At 46.9% G+C, this 16,668-nt stretch overlaps 1 protein-coding gene across 1 annotated transcript in view; it reads left to right on the plus strand.

Moving 5' to 3' along the window:
• The window catches only part of LOC146172340 (sec1 family domain-containing protein 2-like), a 55,444-nt gene that overhangs the window by 38,047 nt on the left and 729 nt on the right, over positions 1-16,668 (plus strand). The window contains exons 10-13 of the mRNA XM_084585890.1: positions 14,772-14,871; positions 14,948-15,017; positions 15,211-15,322; positions 16,045-16,200. Coding sequence (XP_084442016.1) covers positions 14,772-14,871; positions 14,948-15,017; positions 15,211-15,322; positions 16,045-16,200 — 438 coding nt within the window. The remainder of the gene's footprint in view (positions 1-14,771; positions 14,872-14,947; positions 15,018-15,210; positions 15,323-16,044; positions 16,201-16,668) is intronic.

Genomic DNA, 16,668 nt, shown 5'->3' on the forward strand with positions numbered 1-16,668 from the left:
CGTGCACGTGTGTGCGTGCGTGCATGCATCATTCATAGTTAGTTATATGTTGCAACTCTCTACTGTTTGGAGAGGTATGATGTTGTCTTTAGTTTAAGTGAGCTTTTCCAAAAGTTTAATTATCACCATGAAATGGGGGGGTTAGGAAGGAAAGATTGCTGCAGCTAACTGTGAAAGGATTCAGTTGATAGGAGCTTAATGATGTTTGCAGCTCACTTGTTGAAATCTTGCTGCTTTGAACTCGCACAGACGCTGCCGCCTCTCAGCCGTCCAACCAAACTCTGCGTGGTGCCTGGTGGGCTTGGCCAGTGCCTGCTCGTTTCGATTAGTTGATTTAGCTGTTTGTAGCAGTGTTCTACTTAGCGCTACCTGCACTTGGGTTGCTCATTTGCAGTGGTCACAGTTATTTCTTCTCCACATAGTTATAGTGTTCCAGAATTGGTCGTTTTAGCGATGACCACTCCGGGCAGCATGAGAGGGTGCTGCGTGTAAGAGGAGTGCAATGAGCGCTGAGCAGACAGCTGGGTGAACCGCCTTCGTCACCGCTAGTTCTTCGAACCCCGAAGGCGCACTACAAAAAATTGTCTTTCTTTAGCTCCCACATGCTTGAATAAATGTATTCAATATGATTCTGTGCATGAGTAAAGGAACTAGTTCCCTATAAAAGTGGCTGTCGTTGGGGAAAATATGTATTGAATAAATGTATTCAATATGATTCTGTGCATGAGTAAAGGAACTAGTTCCCTATAAAAGTGGCTGTCGTTGGGGAAAATATGTATAAGTGACAAGACACATGCAGCCAATGTAAGATACAGATTGCCGGTTAACTGACAAGCAACAGTGAGAAATTTCCTGAACGTGTTGGGTACTTTATTTCTCTAACGTTAACAGAGGTCCAGTGACGAATCCCTAACATATTTTTATGATCACAAATTGTTATTATCGGATGAGCCGGTTTATGCAGGCTAGACTGAAGTCCTCCATCGAAGCTCGCTCGCACTGAAAACGCAGTGGAAGTTGTTTTAGGATAGGCTAGCATACTTTGTTTGCCCCACATATAAATAGAGTATGCGAAGATTGCTTGGAGACAAATTTTATGCCAGGGGCTGTTGAATACTTTATTTGAATATGGGTGGATACATATGAACAGGAAGCTGTATACAGAACGAAATAGATAAGCGAGAGCTCATATAGGTGCGTGAAACATCACAGCGAACGTCAAAAACCAGCAGGATGAACAACTCGCGACTTAAGTGAATATAAATAAATATTTCCAGTATATGGTACCAAAAAAAAAAAAAAAAAGAACACTACGGAAATATATGAAAATGTCACTGAACTACAGCGAGAACATGATTTAAAGCCGCTAAATTTGAGAACACATAAGACACAGGCAGGTTCATACTGGTGAACAGGAATGAATGCATACCAACTCGCCCAAATCACAGCTTTACTAAACAGTCAGATTCATTAGATAGAGACCTCAAACACGATTATTTGCATCTCCTCAGCCTCAGGTGCTTTATCTGCTCTGCTTTAGAGCAGCGTCCAATGCGCTCCAGATTCTGAGAATATTGAACCAGGCGGGGGACAACACTGCTGTATATGGCAATGCAAGGGGCATTAAATGACAAGCACCTACCATTTTGGCGCCTGCGGGTGCAGAACTTTGAAGTTGGCTGACACACGGTGTGACTTCACATAAAAACGGATCGCATGAGGACACAGAACTTCACTATGCAACTCGTCATTTCTCTGTTATAGGTAGGACATTCAAGCTTGGAAGCCTCTGCACTTTGCAAAAACATCGCGAATTCACGCATACTATTTGCATTAATTTTTCCTTGAACTGAACAAAAATCCTGACTCTTCCAGCGTGTTTACGAGCTAAGCTCCGCAGACAGTAAAAGAATACCTCCGTGGTCGAAGTTTGAGATGAATTTATTTTCTTTGTTTTTTGCCGCGCACGATTTGCCCTAAATGAGCTGAACAAGTACTGATTTGTGATTGAACTCTTGAGCCACATACACTGCAATATAAACTATGAGACGGCTAGAACTGTGTCTAGTGACATTTATGATCATCTGAAGGAAGGGCATACAAAGTAGCTTCGACGTCCTCGAGCTTTTCCTCGTCAACCAAGCCGTCAAGCTCATCAACCACACTTAAAAGAAGAGGAGACTTGGTGGTTTCCTCGCTTGTAAGGCTAACGCGATACCCATTCCCCCACCGTGCAGAGATAATGCATCATCTCGAGAAAGGAAGGGCTCGAAAGGGGAAGAAAGCAGAAAGTGCACACAGTGCACACAGTGAGGAATAAAAAAAAAAAAAAGAAAAAAAAACAGAAGGCGTTCAGTTTGGAGGGTGTGTGGGGAGGTGAAAGCCTAACGAGACGGACTGGAACTGTGTTCACGCTTTCTGCAGACACGTTTTCCTGCTTGACCAATCAACAATAATGCACCATAGTACGAAAGAGAAGCCAGACGATGCAACAGAACCAACACAGGACATGAACCGCAGAAGCAGATGCGCCGAACCCTTCCTCTGTGGTGCACGCTCTTCTGATGCGCTTCTGCAACTGACAGCGCCACCCTACGCTTTTTATCGCCCCAGCGACTACCTCGCTTCCATTGCCGTGCGCTAAAGACTGCACACTTCTCAATTCTAGAACACTATAACATAGTCTACTTGCAGAGTAACGCATTTTTGCAGCGTTTCTTCACCTGTTTCAAGCCCTCCTTGTAGAAGTCCTCCGCTTTGCTCGAAAACCACTGTTCCACTTCGAAAATGACATCCTCTCTGTCATCAATTCTTTGACCAAGAAGTGGTTTCTTCATCTCGGGAAAAAGGAAGAAGTCACTTGGCGCAAAATTAGGAGAATAAGGTAGATGCTGCAAAGGCTCATAGCCTAACTGGCAGGTAGCAACAACAGGCGTCTCGGCCATATGGACGGGTGCATTGTCGGCCAGGAGACGCGACGCATTTATGATCATGCTACAACGTCCCCCCCCCCCCCCATGCAGCACACATTTTCTCCACAAGGTTGCAGTAGTGATCGCTGTTGAAAGTTTCTCCCTTCGAAAGGTAATCGGTTAAGATTACCTCGCGGCTATCCCAAAAAAGGACGGCATTACCTTGCCGGCAGGTTTCTGGACCTTCACTTTCTTGGGAGGAGGGGAAGATGGACGTCTGCACTCCTTGCTCATTTCTTTGGTCTCCAGATCGTAGAGGTATACCCATCGCTCGTCCAGAGTGACGAGACGAGCAAAAAAAAATGATCTTCGTTCCGCTCCAACAAAGTCAAAGTCGTGGCGAGTTTGCTTTTGAAGAGGTGTCAACAAGCGAGGTACCCAGCTTGCAGACACCTTATTCATGTGTAGTTCCTCATGGATAATCCTCAACGCAGTTCCATTACTTAGTCCAGTCTCCGCCATCACTCTTTCCAAGGTCGATCTTCTGTTGTCGAGGTTAATGGCCTCCACTTTCTCCAGCATGGCAAGATGATTGAGGGTCTACCTGCTCGTGGCTTTTCTATCAGGCACATATGACCACTTTGAAAGTTCCTCTTCTACCTTACAACTGTTCATATTATGGGCTTCCATCCCCATGAAGAAGAAAAACTGTTCTTTCTGCTTTTAACTCTTTTAAGTAAAGAAAGACCATTCTTCTGAAAACCACTTGCAAAACACCCTCTCTCCTAATTTGCATGTGATCGCCTGCTTTGTTGATCAGATGCTGATGACATCCTCATGCAAGAAAATCAACATATGAACAAGCAATCCTGCAAGCATAATTCTGAAATCTACAACAGCATTGTTATTGCTTAGTGCACCTATCAACACTTGTATGGATATCGTAGTCATTGCATTTCATAGTAAAATGAATATTTAAGTGGTATGGTTTGATAATTACTGTTTCATCTTTCTTGCATGTTCTGTAGCTTTCATCTTTTGCGCAGCTGAATGTGTACTAATATAATGACTGCTTAATCAAAATGGCTACTGGCATACTGCTATATCCCTAACTCTGCTTCCTCATGTAAGCACTGCTTTCTAGGTGTAACATGTGGCAACCACCCTCACTGTTTATTTTATAAAAAGGTTCACTCCATTCCAAATACTCCAGAGTTTGCCCTCTGCCTTCTTCAATCTCAAAACAATTTGTAGCTTTTTAGTGAACCATCAAGAGCTATGCCTTTTGTTATCCTGGCAAAAACAAAAAAAAAATGATGGCTTAGCTCTGCTATGCCTGGATATACGTAGCGAAAAGCAGTGATTACCTCGGAATCAGAAGTTAATTTCTTCAGTCTTTTGCGCCGTTCGCCAGCAGCTAAACTCTCCTTGGCTTCCATGTCGAGTGCGTCTAAGTTCACCGGCATTCTATAATTTGTTTACAGGAAAGGAAAGGCGCAGCATCTGTCACTCGTGGAAGACAAAAAGCGCCGCCCGGCAGCGTTAGAGCGCACTCGTTCCTGTTTGGTCCTCAAAGCTGACGGCAGATGGGTGACGTCACATCCTTGATGTCACCCTAATTGAGTGACTTAACTATTTTAGTCTTTGATACTTTCAAATTGCACGCCAATTGCAGTATCTGCAGAGTGCAGTGGTGGCGTAGCGGCAGAACATCCGCCTCGCATGCAAGAGGACCGGGGCTCAAATCCTAGTGCCGCACAATTCTCCACGGGAAAAAAGAAAATCCGCGTGTCGATGGAATTGCATAAACAGGTTTGAGGTGCAACCTGGTGCCGGTGAACACCTCCGGCAATGCACTCCCTCATCAGAACAGGAGTTGGCCTCCCTGGTGCAGTAATTGGCCGCAACCTCTCATGATTAGTTCCATAAAACCCTGGCCCTCAGTCACCATCGGTTGCGGAACAACTGACCACGGCGGCGGTCAGACCTGTGACGCAGCAGGAGGTGCTAAGAATTCCTGGCTCCGCTGGACAGGCCACCATTGGAAACTGACCCTGGCAACGTTTAACGCTAGAACCATAGCTAATGAAGCTAGCTTAGCAGTGCTGTTAGAGGAACTAGAGGGTATGAAATGGGATGTCATAGGGCTTAGTGAGGCTAGGAGGCCGAATGAGGCATATACTGTACTGAAGGATGGGCATGCACTGTGTTATCGAGGTTTACCGAAAAGGCGAGAACTAGGAGTAGGTTTCCTTGTCAACAAGTATATAGCGGGTAATATAGATGAATTCTATAGTATTGATACGTGGCAAGGTTTGTCCACGAACGTTAGTCCAAAATGACGTAGCACACAAAACACAGAAGCACGGTAGCGTCAACCTTCTTCTAGCATTAACCATTGCTACCACTTTATCTTTTTCTGTATCACTGTTACTGATCGTTGTCTTCTTCAACGTCCAGCGACGTGGGGCATATATGTCACATTACACCCCCACAAAAAGCACAGTCCCGGTGCACACTAGGACGAACTACTGTAGGGGTAGTACGGCTTCATTCGGGCGACATGAACAATCTCGGTGCGTGGCATAGAGGACTGTTGCGGCGGATATACAGGGGCGATCTCGTATGTCACAGGAGTGACTGGCCGTAAAACACGGTAGGGTCCTGCGTAGCATGGCAAAAGCCTCTCACACAGCACAACCTTACGAGCGGGAGTCTAGAGCAAGACGAGAGAGCCCGGAGAGTAGTGGACATCCCGGTGGCTAGAATCATCGCGCCGTTTTTGAGAATTTCGGGAGGAAGCCAGTCGGCAGCGAGCAATAACAAGGGCGGCGCCAGCTCGGGAGATGGCGTCACGAACGTAGGAACTGGCATTAGCAGTGGGAGGCAGTACGCTGTCAAACGGAAGGGGAGGGTTGTGGCTGTATAGAAGATAAAAGGGTGAGTAGCTCATTGTGTCGTGACGGGAGGAATTGTATGCGAACGTTACAAACGGCAAAGTAATATCCCAGTCGCGGTGATTATCCGAGACATACATTGACAGCATGTCTGTGAGCGTGCAGTTGAGGCGTTCGGTGAGGCCATTTGTTTGTGGATGGTAAGCGGTGGTAAACTAGTGCTTAATGGAGCAGTACTGAAGAATTTCGTCTGCTACTCCAGCAAGAAAGCAACGGTCACGGTCAGTGAGCAGCTGGCATGGAGCACCATGGAGCAGGATGACGTCGTGGAGAAGAAACGCAGCCACATCAGTTGCACAGCTGGTGGGTATCGCTCGGATGACAGTGTAGCGCGGAGTATAATCTGTTGCCACTGCAATCCATTTATTCCCCCGACGCAGAAAGTGGGAAAGGCCCGAGGAGATCAAGGCCAACTCAGGAAAACAGGTCTACTGGGATGTCGATCGGCTGCAGGGATTCAGCAGGCATAACCGAGGGCTTTTTCCGTCGCTGACATTGGTCACAAGAAGCCACGTAACGACGAACAGAGCGATAGAGGCCTGGCCAAAAGAAGCGGCGGCGGACGCTGTCATACGTACGAGATACGCCAAGATGGCCCGCTGTGGGCGCGTCGTGCAGCTGCCGAAGAACGGTGGTATGCAGGTGTTCGGGGACTACGAGCAGAAGCTCAGCGCCATCTGGTCGTTGTGGAGCACAAACAAAGCAAGGGTGGCATCAAGGTGATCAGTGTTGAGGTGATTGATAATGCTGCAAAGCTTGGGATCTAAGCGCTGCTCCTGGTGAATGTTGAAAGGTCAGAGATGGCCAACACGCATGTTTTATCGTCACACTCGCTCGCTGGTGATGGATCTACTGGGTTGCGGGACAGGCAGTCGGCGTCAGCGTGCAGCCGGTCAGCCTTGTGGATGACAGAAAAAGTGTATTCCTGAAGGCGGCGGGCCCAACACTCCAGGCAACCAGTAGGGTCCTTCAGCGTAGAAAGCCAGCATAAGGCATGGTGGTTGGTGATGACGGAGAATGGGCGGCCAAACAAGTAAGGGCGAAACTTTGTAATGGCCCACACGAGGGCTAAGCACTCACGTTCTGTGATCGAGTAATTTCGTTCAGCCACAGAAAGGAGGCGACTGGCATAAGCAATGACGCGAGTGCGACCCATCTACTGTTGGGCGAGCAGGCCACTAATACCATGACCACTGGCGTCAGTGCGTACCCTCGTTGGTGCCAATGGATTGAAGTGTGTCAGGACAGGCGGGTTGGTGAGGGCTGCAATGAGTGCAGAAAAGGCTTAGGATTGTTCTTTGCCCCAGCAAAATTCTTCAATAGAACGGTGAGTAGACGAGCTGTCTCCGCAAGGTTGGGTACAAGCCGCCGAAAATAGGAGCAAAGCCCAAGAAAACTACGCACGTCACTGGTACAATGAGGTGTGGGAAATGCACTTACAGCGCGTATTTTGTCTGGATCGGATTGAACTCCACAGGCGTTGACCACGTGACCGAGCACGTTGAGTTCACGTCGGCCGAAGCTACACTTCTTCGAGTTCAGCTGAAGGCCAGCTCTTCGGAAGACGCCAAGAATGGCATCAAGGCGATGGAGATGGCTCTCGAATGTAGAAGAAAATACAATGACGTCATCGAGATAGCACAAGCACGTCGTCCATTTCAAGCCACGCAGGAGAGAGTCCATTATGCTCTCGAATGTTGCGGGTGCATTACACAAGCCGAATGGCATCACCTTGAACTGATACAGGCCATCGGGAGTGACGAAGGCGATCTTCTCTCGGTCCCCATCATCGACTGCGATCTGCCAATAACCGGAACGAAGATCAATGGACGAGAAATAGCTGGCACCATGCAAGCAGTCCAGGGCATCATCTATCCTGGGGAGCAGGTAAACGTCCTTCTTTGTAATTTTATTGAGGTGTCGGTAATCAACGCAGAACCTCCAGGTATTGTCCTTCTTTTTAACAAGCATGACAGGCAGCGCCCAGGGACTGCTCGATAAGGTCTTCTGTGAATTGGGCTGGCGTCTCCGGTATCGTTGCGATGTGTAACGAGGGACATTTGTCCTAAGGGGCGGTCACCAGAATCTAAAATATCGCTGTACAAAGTCAGAAGGCTTGTGAGTGCTGTAGCACGGTCAGGGCGCAAGTTAGGTGCAACCATTCCCGACATGCGGGCCTCGGAGGTGGGGACGGTGCAGGTCGTGTCTACACTTTAGTAGTAGGGTCAGGTAAAAGAGCGGCCACCGTGACGTCAGACAGTGGGTTCAGTTCGGCGAGAGTAGCGCCTTCAGGAAGAATGTGCACAAAAAGGCCGAAGTTCAAGACTGGAATATAAACGTTGTTATTTTCTACATGCACGATGTTATGAGGGAGAGCAATTCTACGCTGCAGTGTCACGTCGGTTATGGGGCAAACAACGTAGTCGCCATCAGGAACAGAGGGGAAAGGCGACATGAGCACATATACTGCAACTTCTGGTGGCAGGCGAGTAAATGTAGAGGAGCGGAGACGGAGCGTTGAAGTATCAGAGGCCTGTTTGTCAGTACAGAGTGGCAGGTCTAGATGAAGCAGTCCAGAAGAACAGTCAATGAGCGCGGAATGTGCAGTTAAAAAATCGAGTCCTAATACAACGTCATGAGGGCAACTCGTGAGGACTGTAAATAGCACAAGGATGTGGCGGTCGGCAATGGTAATTCTCGCAGTACACATACCAATCACAGTAGCTGTGTTGCCATCAGCAACACGAACGGTAGATGAGGAAGCGAGTGTGAGGACTTTGTTGAGGCGTGTTGACAGAGCGAGGAACTGAGGACGGAAATGTGGGCGCCAGTGTCAATGAGGGCAGAAACTGAGACTCCGTCCTCAAGAATGTCAGTGAGGTTACGTCTGGGTGCGAGGGTCAGTTTCGAGTTGACAGTCCAGGTCGATAATGCAGCGTCACTCCCGGGCACTGCACTCGCTAGTTTCCCGAGTAGGTGCCGGCATATGATGGGGAGGGGCTGCGACGAGGCATCGGTGAACGGGATCGACGAGGCCGTGGAGTTGGAGATCGGCTGGAGTGACGTACACTTGGGACGGCTTCGATGTGAGGTTCAGCTGGGTGAGGAGGGAAGTGTCCAGGTCCATCATATGCGGGGCGGAGCTCTTCAGGTTGGGCAGGGAAGCGTCAAGGTCCGTAGTAGTACCGACGGTCAGCGTTGTAATAAGAACGAGGGGTGGGGAGGGTACGACTGCGGCAATAATGCAAGTGTGGCCGGCTAGACAGCAAATAAAACAGATTGGCCTGTCATCTGAGGTGCGCCACTCTGCAGGATTGCGACTAACATAGCGACGTGGGGAAGCTTGGCTATTGGTTGCTGCAGCCACTACAGGAACAGGATGCGATGGTGACGAGGGCGGTACGGGGTTGGAGGAAAGAACGACGTTAGCAAGTTCCTGGCGGACAACAGCCTGTATCATGGCCACGGTGTCGGGCAGTGGAGATGGGAGTGGTGCAGGAGCTAAAGCCTCGAGTTCTCACCTGACAATCCGAGTCATGGTTGTGGAATGAGAAGACTGTTGCAGAGGAGCCAGATCATCGCTGGATGATGTAGCAGCCGTGTTCTGAAGGCGCTCAAAGCGATGTACCAGGCGTCATTGTTTAGCCTGCTCGAATCTTCGGCAGACTTGAAGCACCGACTCGACGGTAGAGCAATCCATGCAGAAGAGGACGTTGAACGCGTCATCTGCGATGCCCTTGAGGATGTGCCCTACCTTTTCACTTTCCAGCATGGAGCTGTTCGCCTTGCGACACAACGCGACCATGTCTTGAATGTAGGCAAGGTAGGACTCCGTGGTGGATTGAGCGCGAGACGAAAGTTCGGTTTTGGCTGCAAGAGCCCGTCCGATGGGCTTCCCGAACAAGTCGTGAAGTTTTTGCTTGCAAATTTTCCAAGTCACCAGCTCATGCTCGTGATTTTGGAACCACGTGCGAGTGGTTCCCGCCAGATAGAAAATGAGATTCGCCAGCATAATGGTCGCGTCCCAGTGGTTGTTTCTGCTGCAGCGCTCGTATTCATCCAGCCAATCGTCAACATCTGTCGTCTTCGCCATTAAAGATGGGAGGGTGGCGGATTTTTGTGAGGACGAGTGGTTGTGCCGATGTTGCTGTGGTGGTAGGAACTGCCTCAAAGGTCATAGTGGCTGTTGTCCACATTGCGATCCCAGATAGGTGGCAGCCACTGCGCAAATCCAGCTTTTGGCTGCTTAAATGGATTTATCTGTGCACACAGGGATCTTTAGTCACCTCCACCGCTCCGCTGGACAGGCCGCCATTGGAAACTGACCCTGGCAACGTTTAACGCTAGAACCATAGCTAATGAAGCTAGCTTAGCAGTGCTGTTAGAGGAACTAGAGGGTATGAAATGGAATGTCATAGGGCTTAGTGAGGCTAGGAGACCGAATGAGGCATATACTGTACTGAAGGATGGGCATGCACTGTGTTATCGAGGTTTACCGGAGAGGCGAGAACTAAGAGTAGGTTTCCTTGTCAATAAGTATATAGCGGGCAATATAGATGAATTCTGTAGTATTGATACGTGGCAAGGTTAGTACATGAAGGTTAGTCCAAGATGACGTAGCGCACAAAATACAGAAGCACAGCAGCGTCAACCTTCTTCTATCATTAACCGTTCCTACCACTTTATCTTCTTCTGTATCACTGTTACTGATCGTTGTCTTCTGCAACGTCCAGCGACGCAGGGCATATATGTCACAGTAATAATGAGAGGGTGGCAGGCATCATAATTAGGCTTAATAAGTGGTATAAACTGAATGTTGTACAGGCCTATGCACCTATATGTAGTTATGATGACCAGGCAGTTGAAAGCTTCTACGAAGATGTAGAATCGGCAATGCAAAAAGTAAAGACGCAGTATACTGTACTAATGGGCGACTTCAATGCCAAGGTAGGGAAAAAGCAGGCAGGAGACCAGGCAGTAGGTGACAATGGCATTGGTTCTAGGAATAGCAGGGGGGAGTTACTAGTTGAGCTTGCAGAGCATAATAAGTTAAGAATCATGAATACCTTCTTCAGCAAACGGAAGAACCGGAAGTGGACATGGAAGTCGTAATGGGGAGACTAATACCGGTTTCCATTGGGCGAACAGGAGCAAGAGCAACAAGCAGCCAGAGCAGCGCACGAGAGCACTGGGGACGCGCGTGCTCATCTCCCCCAACGGAACATTCGCGCTGCTCAGAGAGCAGCATAGCGAGGGGGAGCACGTGACATCAGGCATCATGTGATCAAACTTTTACCGCGCTCGCGTTGCCCATATCCGCCGGCCAAACGCCAACCCCTGCTGTCTTCCGCCATTTTTCTCGACCGTCCTGCCCGGGCTCCGGGCGAATAATCAGAAGCGACGTCAAAAAGGTCATGTGACTTAATCCGTTCTCCCGGTACTCCGTCGCCAGTGCCGGAGTACCGGGGACTGCTCTCGGCTGCTCTCGGGACCACAAAAGCGAGCCTCCTCTGCCAATAGAACACAACGCTACTGCTCCTGTTCGACCACTGGTAGGCGCCAAAACTCACGAGAGCTCTTTTAGTGCAGCTAAAAGTGCTCCTGTTCGCCCAATGGAAACCGGTATAAAAATGAAATTGACTTCATACTGTGTTCAACCCCCTGCCATTATGCAAGATGTAGAGGTAATCAGGAAAGTGCAATGCAGTGACCACAGTATTGTGAGGTCCCGAATTAGCCTAAATCTGAAGAAGGGACGCAACAGATTAGTAAGAAAGAAATCCATCAACGAATTAGCGGTGAAGGGGTAGGGCAGAAGAGTTCAGAATCTCGCTACAGAATAGATATTCAGCTCTAATTGAGCATGGCGACATTACCCTAGAAGCAATGAGCAATAATTTCAGAGACATGATTACTGAGTCCGCTGTAGAAGTAGGCGGTAGGATAGTTAGAGAGGATACCGGTAAGCTGTCTAAGGAGACAAAAGATTTGATTAAGAAATGCCAGAGTATGAAAGCTTCCAATCCAATAGACCAGATAGAATTGGCCGAGATATCAAAGCTAATCAATAAGCGCAAGGTGGCCGATATAAGGAAGTATAACATAGAGAAAATTGAGCATGCTGTAAAGAATGGGGGAAGCCTTAAAGCGGTAAAGAAGGAGTTGGGCATAGGCAAAAACCAGATGTATGCTCTAAGGGACAAGGCGGACAACGTCATCACAAATATGGACAAGATAGTCAAAGTAGCCGAGAAGTTGTATACAGATCTCTATAGTAGCCAAAGTAGTCAGGATCGTAATGAGATTGGCGGTAGGGAAAAACAGTCAGACGTTCCACCAGTTACGAAGGTCGAGGTCAAGAAAGCATTAGAAACTATGAAAAGGGGGAAATCAGCTGGAGAGGATCAGATAACTACAGATTTGTTGAAGGATGGGGGGTATATCGTGCTAGAAGAACTTGCCACCCTGTATATGCAGTGCCTGGTGTCATCGACGGTACCGGAACCATGGAAGAATGCAAACGTTATCCTTATTCATAAGAAAGGAGACGCTAAGGACCTTAACAATTACAGACCAATCAGCTTACTGCCTGTTACGTATAAGGTACTTACTAAGGTAATCGCTAATAGAATCAGGACAACCTAAGACTGCAATCAAGAAAAGGATCAAGCAGGGTTTCGGAAACGGTACTCTACTAACGATCATATCCATACCATCAATCAGGTGATAGAAAAATGCTCCGAATATAACCAGCCCTTATACATAGCATTCATTGATTATGAAAAAGCATTTGACTCAGTAGAAACCTCGGCGGTGATGCAGGCATTGCGAAATCAGGAGGTAGACGAGCCGTACGTGAAAGTGCTGGAAGATATATATAGTGGCTGCACAGCAACCATAGTTCTGCATAAAGAAAGTAAAAATTTCCATAAAAAAAGGTGTTAGGCCAGGAGACACGATCTCCCCAGTACTATTCACAGCTTGCTTAGAGGAAGTATTCAGAGACTTGGAGCAGTTAGGGATAAGTGTAGATGGAGAATACCTCAGTAATCTGCGATTTGCTGATGACATTGCCTTGCTAAGCAACTCGGGGGATGAACTGCAAATAATGATTGATGACCTAGACAGAAAAAGTAGAAAGGTAGGCTTGAAAATCAATATGCAGAAGACTAAGGTAATGTTCAACAGCCTCGGGAAGGAACAGCAGTTTACATTAGGTAGCGAAATACTGGAAGTAGTAGGCGAATATGTCTACTTAGGACAGGTAGTAACCGCAGATCTGGACCATGAAAAGAAATTAACAAGAAGAATAAGATTGGGATGGAGTGCATTTGGCAAGCACTCACAGATTGTAACTAGCAGCTTACCGGTATCGCTCAAGAGGAAGGTATACAACAGTTGTATCTTGCCTGTACTCACCTATGGGGCTGAAACGTGGAGGCTAACCAAGAGAGTTCTACTCACGTTGAGGACAACCCAGAGGGCTATGGGACGAAAAATGGTAGGGGTAACATTAAAAGATAGGAAGCGTGCTGAGTGGGTCAGAGAAATAACTCAAGTTACTGACATTCTTGTGGAAGTCAAGAAGAAGAAATCGGCATGGGCAGGACATGTAGTGCGAAGAGAGGATAACCGATGATCGCGTAGGGTAACAAACTGGATTCCAAGGGAAGGAAAGCATAGCAGGAGGCGGCAGAGAGTTAGGTGGGCGGATGAGGTTAAGAAGTTCGCAGGGGTCAAGTGGATGTAGCTAAAACAGAACTGGGTTAATTAGAGAAATATGAGAGAAGCCTTCGCCCTGCAGTGGGTATACCGTTTTTTCTGATGTAAAGACGCGGTTTTTTTTACAAAATTTTCGGTAGCGAATCCTATACAATAGTGCATCTTATGTGCGTTTTTTTTTTCTTCGTTTTGTGCAATGTTTATAGTCTAACTTTATCGTGAAACGGTAACAGTAGTGGTGCCTGCGTTTACAATATTTACAGTCGTTATAGTGTCTAGAATTGTACAGTCGTCTCACTAGCAGAATGCCAAAAGGTGGCGACGTCCATGCTCCTCGCCCTTATCTCCTTGCTACCAAGGCAAGCTAGATAGAGCACGCTGTCTTTTCCAGTTACTCTACGATTTAGTGTTTTCTCCTTCCTGCTGCATGCAGCAGAGTGCCCGCTCGCAGCGAAGATTAGCGCCGTAATTATGAGCACAAAGAGGACGACTGAGTGCTGTCGCGGGAAATCGGCGATCGCATACCGAGATGAAGCCTTTCAAGGCTTTGAGTAATAATCAAGTGTTTCTGCTCTCACCGAGCGAGAGTTCTTTTGCACATAAGTGTCGTATGTTGTTGTTTTTTTTGCTATCATTCACACGTGCACATAACGAATTTTCTCTCAGGCACATAGAATGCGATGGTCGAGTACGCATGCATAGTCAAGTCTTATTGCCCTAACCTGAGTAAATTGAGGTGCGTCTTATAAATATGGAAAATATGGTAGTCAGGCTGATGATGATGATGAGACAGCTTTCAATTTATTGTGGATCTGGCGTGCACCTTCAAATGTGGGAACGTTAAAACACTTCGGAGTTCAGTTTTGTTGATCATGCAGGTTAATGTCATCTACTGCTTATGGAAAGAAACCTACTAAAGACAAAGATTTGATATTTGCTCAAGTATGCATGGGAATGACACTGATGATGTACAAAAAGTTTGATGTAAATACCTCCATGACTTCTTTATTCTTTATTATGACTTCGCCTGTCTTTGCTGGCACAATAAAGTCATTTTGCTTATTTAAAAAGGTGATGTTTGCTCCATTTCAGGCTGTAAGATAATCTGCATAAACTGATGCGTTTAATGCATCTGCAGCCTGCCATTACATAACACTAGTCTATGATGTCTTATGCCTAGGGGACTGCAGCTGGAAGACATCATAGGCCTCCTGGCTGTGTTGTGCTCCCTGTATGGAGAGAGAACACTTGGAAATGAGAGTGATAGAAGAACACTGAAGGTGAGCTATATGTACGATAGTATTGCAGGTTTTAGACAACGTGGACTTAGCTCATTGCTTCACGTAACTATTTCAGGCTGAAATTGTAGCAGCTATTTATCAAGCAGCAGGTGAAGGCAGCTTGCCTGCATGCTTGGAGCATTTTGGTAAGTACAGTGCTACTCATTGCTAAGTGCATAAAATTAATGTGCCTGGTCTGGTGCTATCTACTACCAGGTTCTTTCTAGTACTTTGTGCAGTTTTTTCATATAGTAGCATTGCCTGTGTTGCCTGCTATTTGTACACTGCAAGACATACAGTTTCTGGTAATGGCAAGGCATGAGCTGTATTGGCGTCTAGTTTCAGATGAGCTGGAGGCCCTGGATGAGAATGCTGTGATCCGAAAGGTTGATGGAATCTTCCATGCACTGCAATCTCTTGGAATGGCCAGAGCACAACTGCAAAAGTACAGGTAAAGAACTTAGCTGTGGTTTAGCTAGTGGTTAAACCTGGAGTTACGCGAGAGCAATCTGCATGGCTGCGCCTAGGTTCGGCTTGAAAGTAAAGGCATGGTTTTTGCATATAGTAGCTTACTCTATGGTTTCAGCTTTATTTATGCCATAAGGGAATCACTTCACGTATGAGCACCCCTTACCTCTCGTCATTGACCATTCTCATTCGGGTGTAGAAGACTTTTAATGGTATGACATTGTCTCTACGTCGAACTCCGGGGCACACCGCCGTCACGACGTTCAAACGAACCTTCTGTCCTAGCAACTTGCTGTTGTCATTCGCCTCTACCAGCTACCGAGTTATGTCTTCTTTTTTTTCCTTTTCTTCTTCTTCCTGCCTCGTGCCTATCCGCCGTGCGGACAGGCACTGTGAAATGGCGAGACTGTGGCCAATGTAGCTCTCGCTACAAAACAGTGCTTGAACTGTGGTAGCTCTCCACTTTACTTGATTGGCTTTTACAATCATAACTAATATACTGCCTCAGAGAGACAGCAGTTCTTTACAGCCTACTATGCATAGCTGTAACAAGTTCACTGATGTTCCTAAGACTTTTGAGTGTGTTAAAATATCAAAATATTTTCCTTTTGGTGGAAAGAACATTAAAAATAAATTAGTTTTACATGTTCTCTTCAGTAATGCTGCAAGGATAGTTTGTGTTTCTGAGTGAAATATCTTGTGCAGGAGCATTATTGAAGAGGGCAACATGGTGCAACCAGCAGTGTACAAGCCGCTGCTGAAGCAAGTGCTGCTAGATGTCTTTGATTCTAGTGCTTCTGCAGTGCCAGACATTGACTACCATTCCGGAGGACTAGGCGACATATTCAAAGCAGGATTTGGGTAATGCACTTCTCTCTGTGCTTGGAAAAAGTCTATTTATTTGGACTTCAGTAGAAGTAATGCAGCTAAGTTAATGCAGTTAAATGCCTAAGTAAGTTAAATGCCTCTCTGATAGAAAATGTGGTGCTTGGCTAGCCATAAGTCCACCTTCTTTACATGGTCACTCTGCGCATGCTCAATTCATGTTAGTGCACTGTGCACTTGCCACTGCGCAGGCACGGTTGGCACCCCATAGAACTGGGTTGTGGCTGCCTCCCCAACGTGCACTTGTTTTCAACCAGCAGCAGATATATTTTCACCACTCCCCAGAGGACATACATCTTGTGAAAAGGTGGATTATGAAAGGCATAACACAACCACTCTTTTGTGGAATTTTGCTATCTTCTGCAAGGCAAAAAGATTCTATTTGTTTCATTTTTCTTTTTCTTGTATTAATCCATTATTTTGTAGCCATTGAAATCTGTTTAG

Source organism: Amblyomma maculatum, unplaced genomic scaffold, assembly GCF_055883805.1.
Source record: "Amblyomma maculatum isolate TAMU_Amacu unplaced genomic scaffold, ASM5588380v1 scaffold_13, whole genome shotgun sequence".
In the NCBI taxonomy this organism is placed as follows: domain Eukaryota; kingdom Metazoa; phylum Arthropoda; class Arachnida; order Ixodida; family Ixodidae; genus Amblyomma; species Amblyomma maculatum.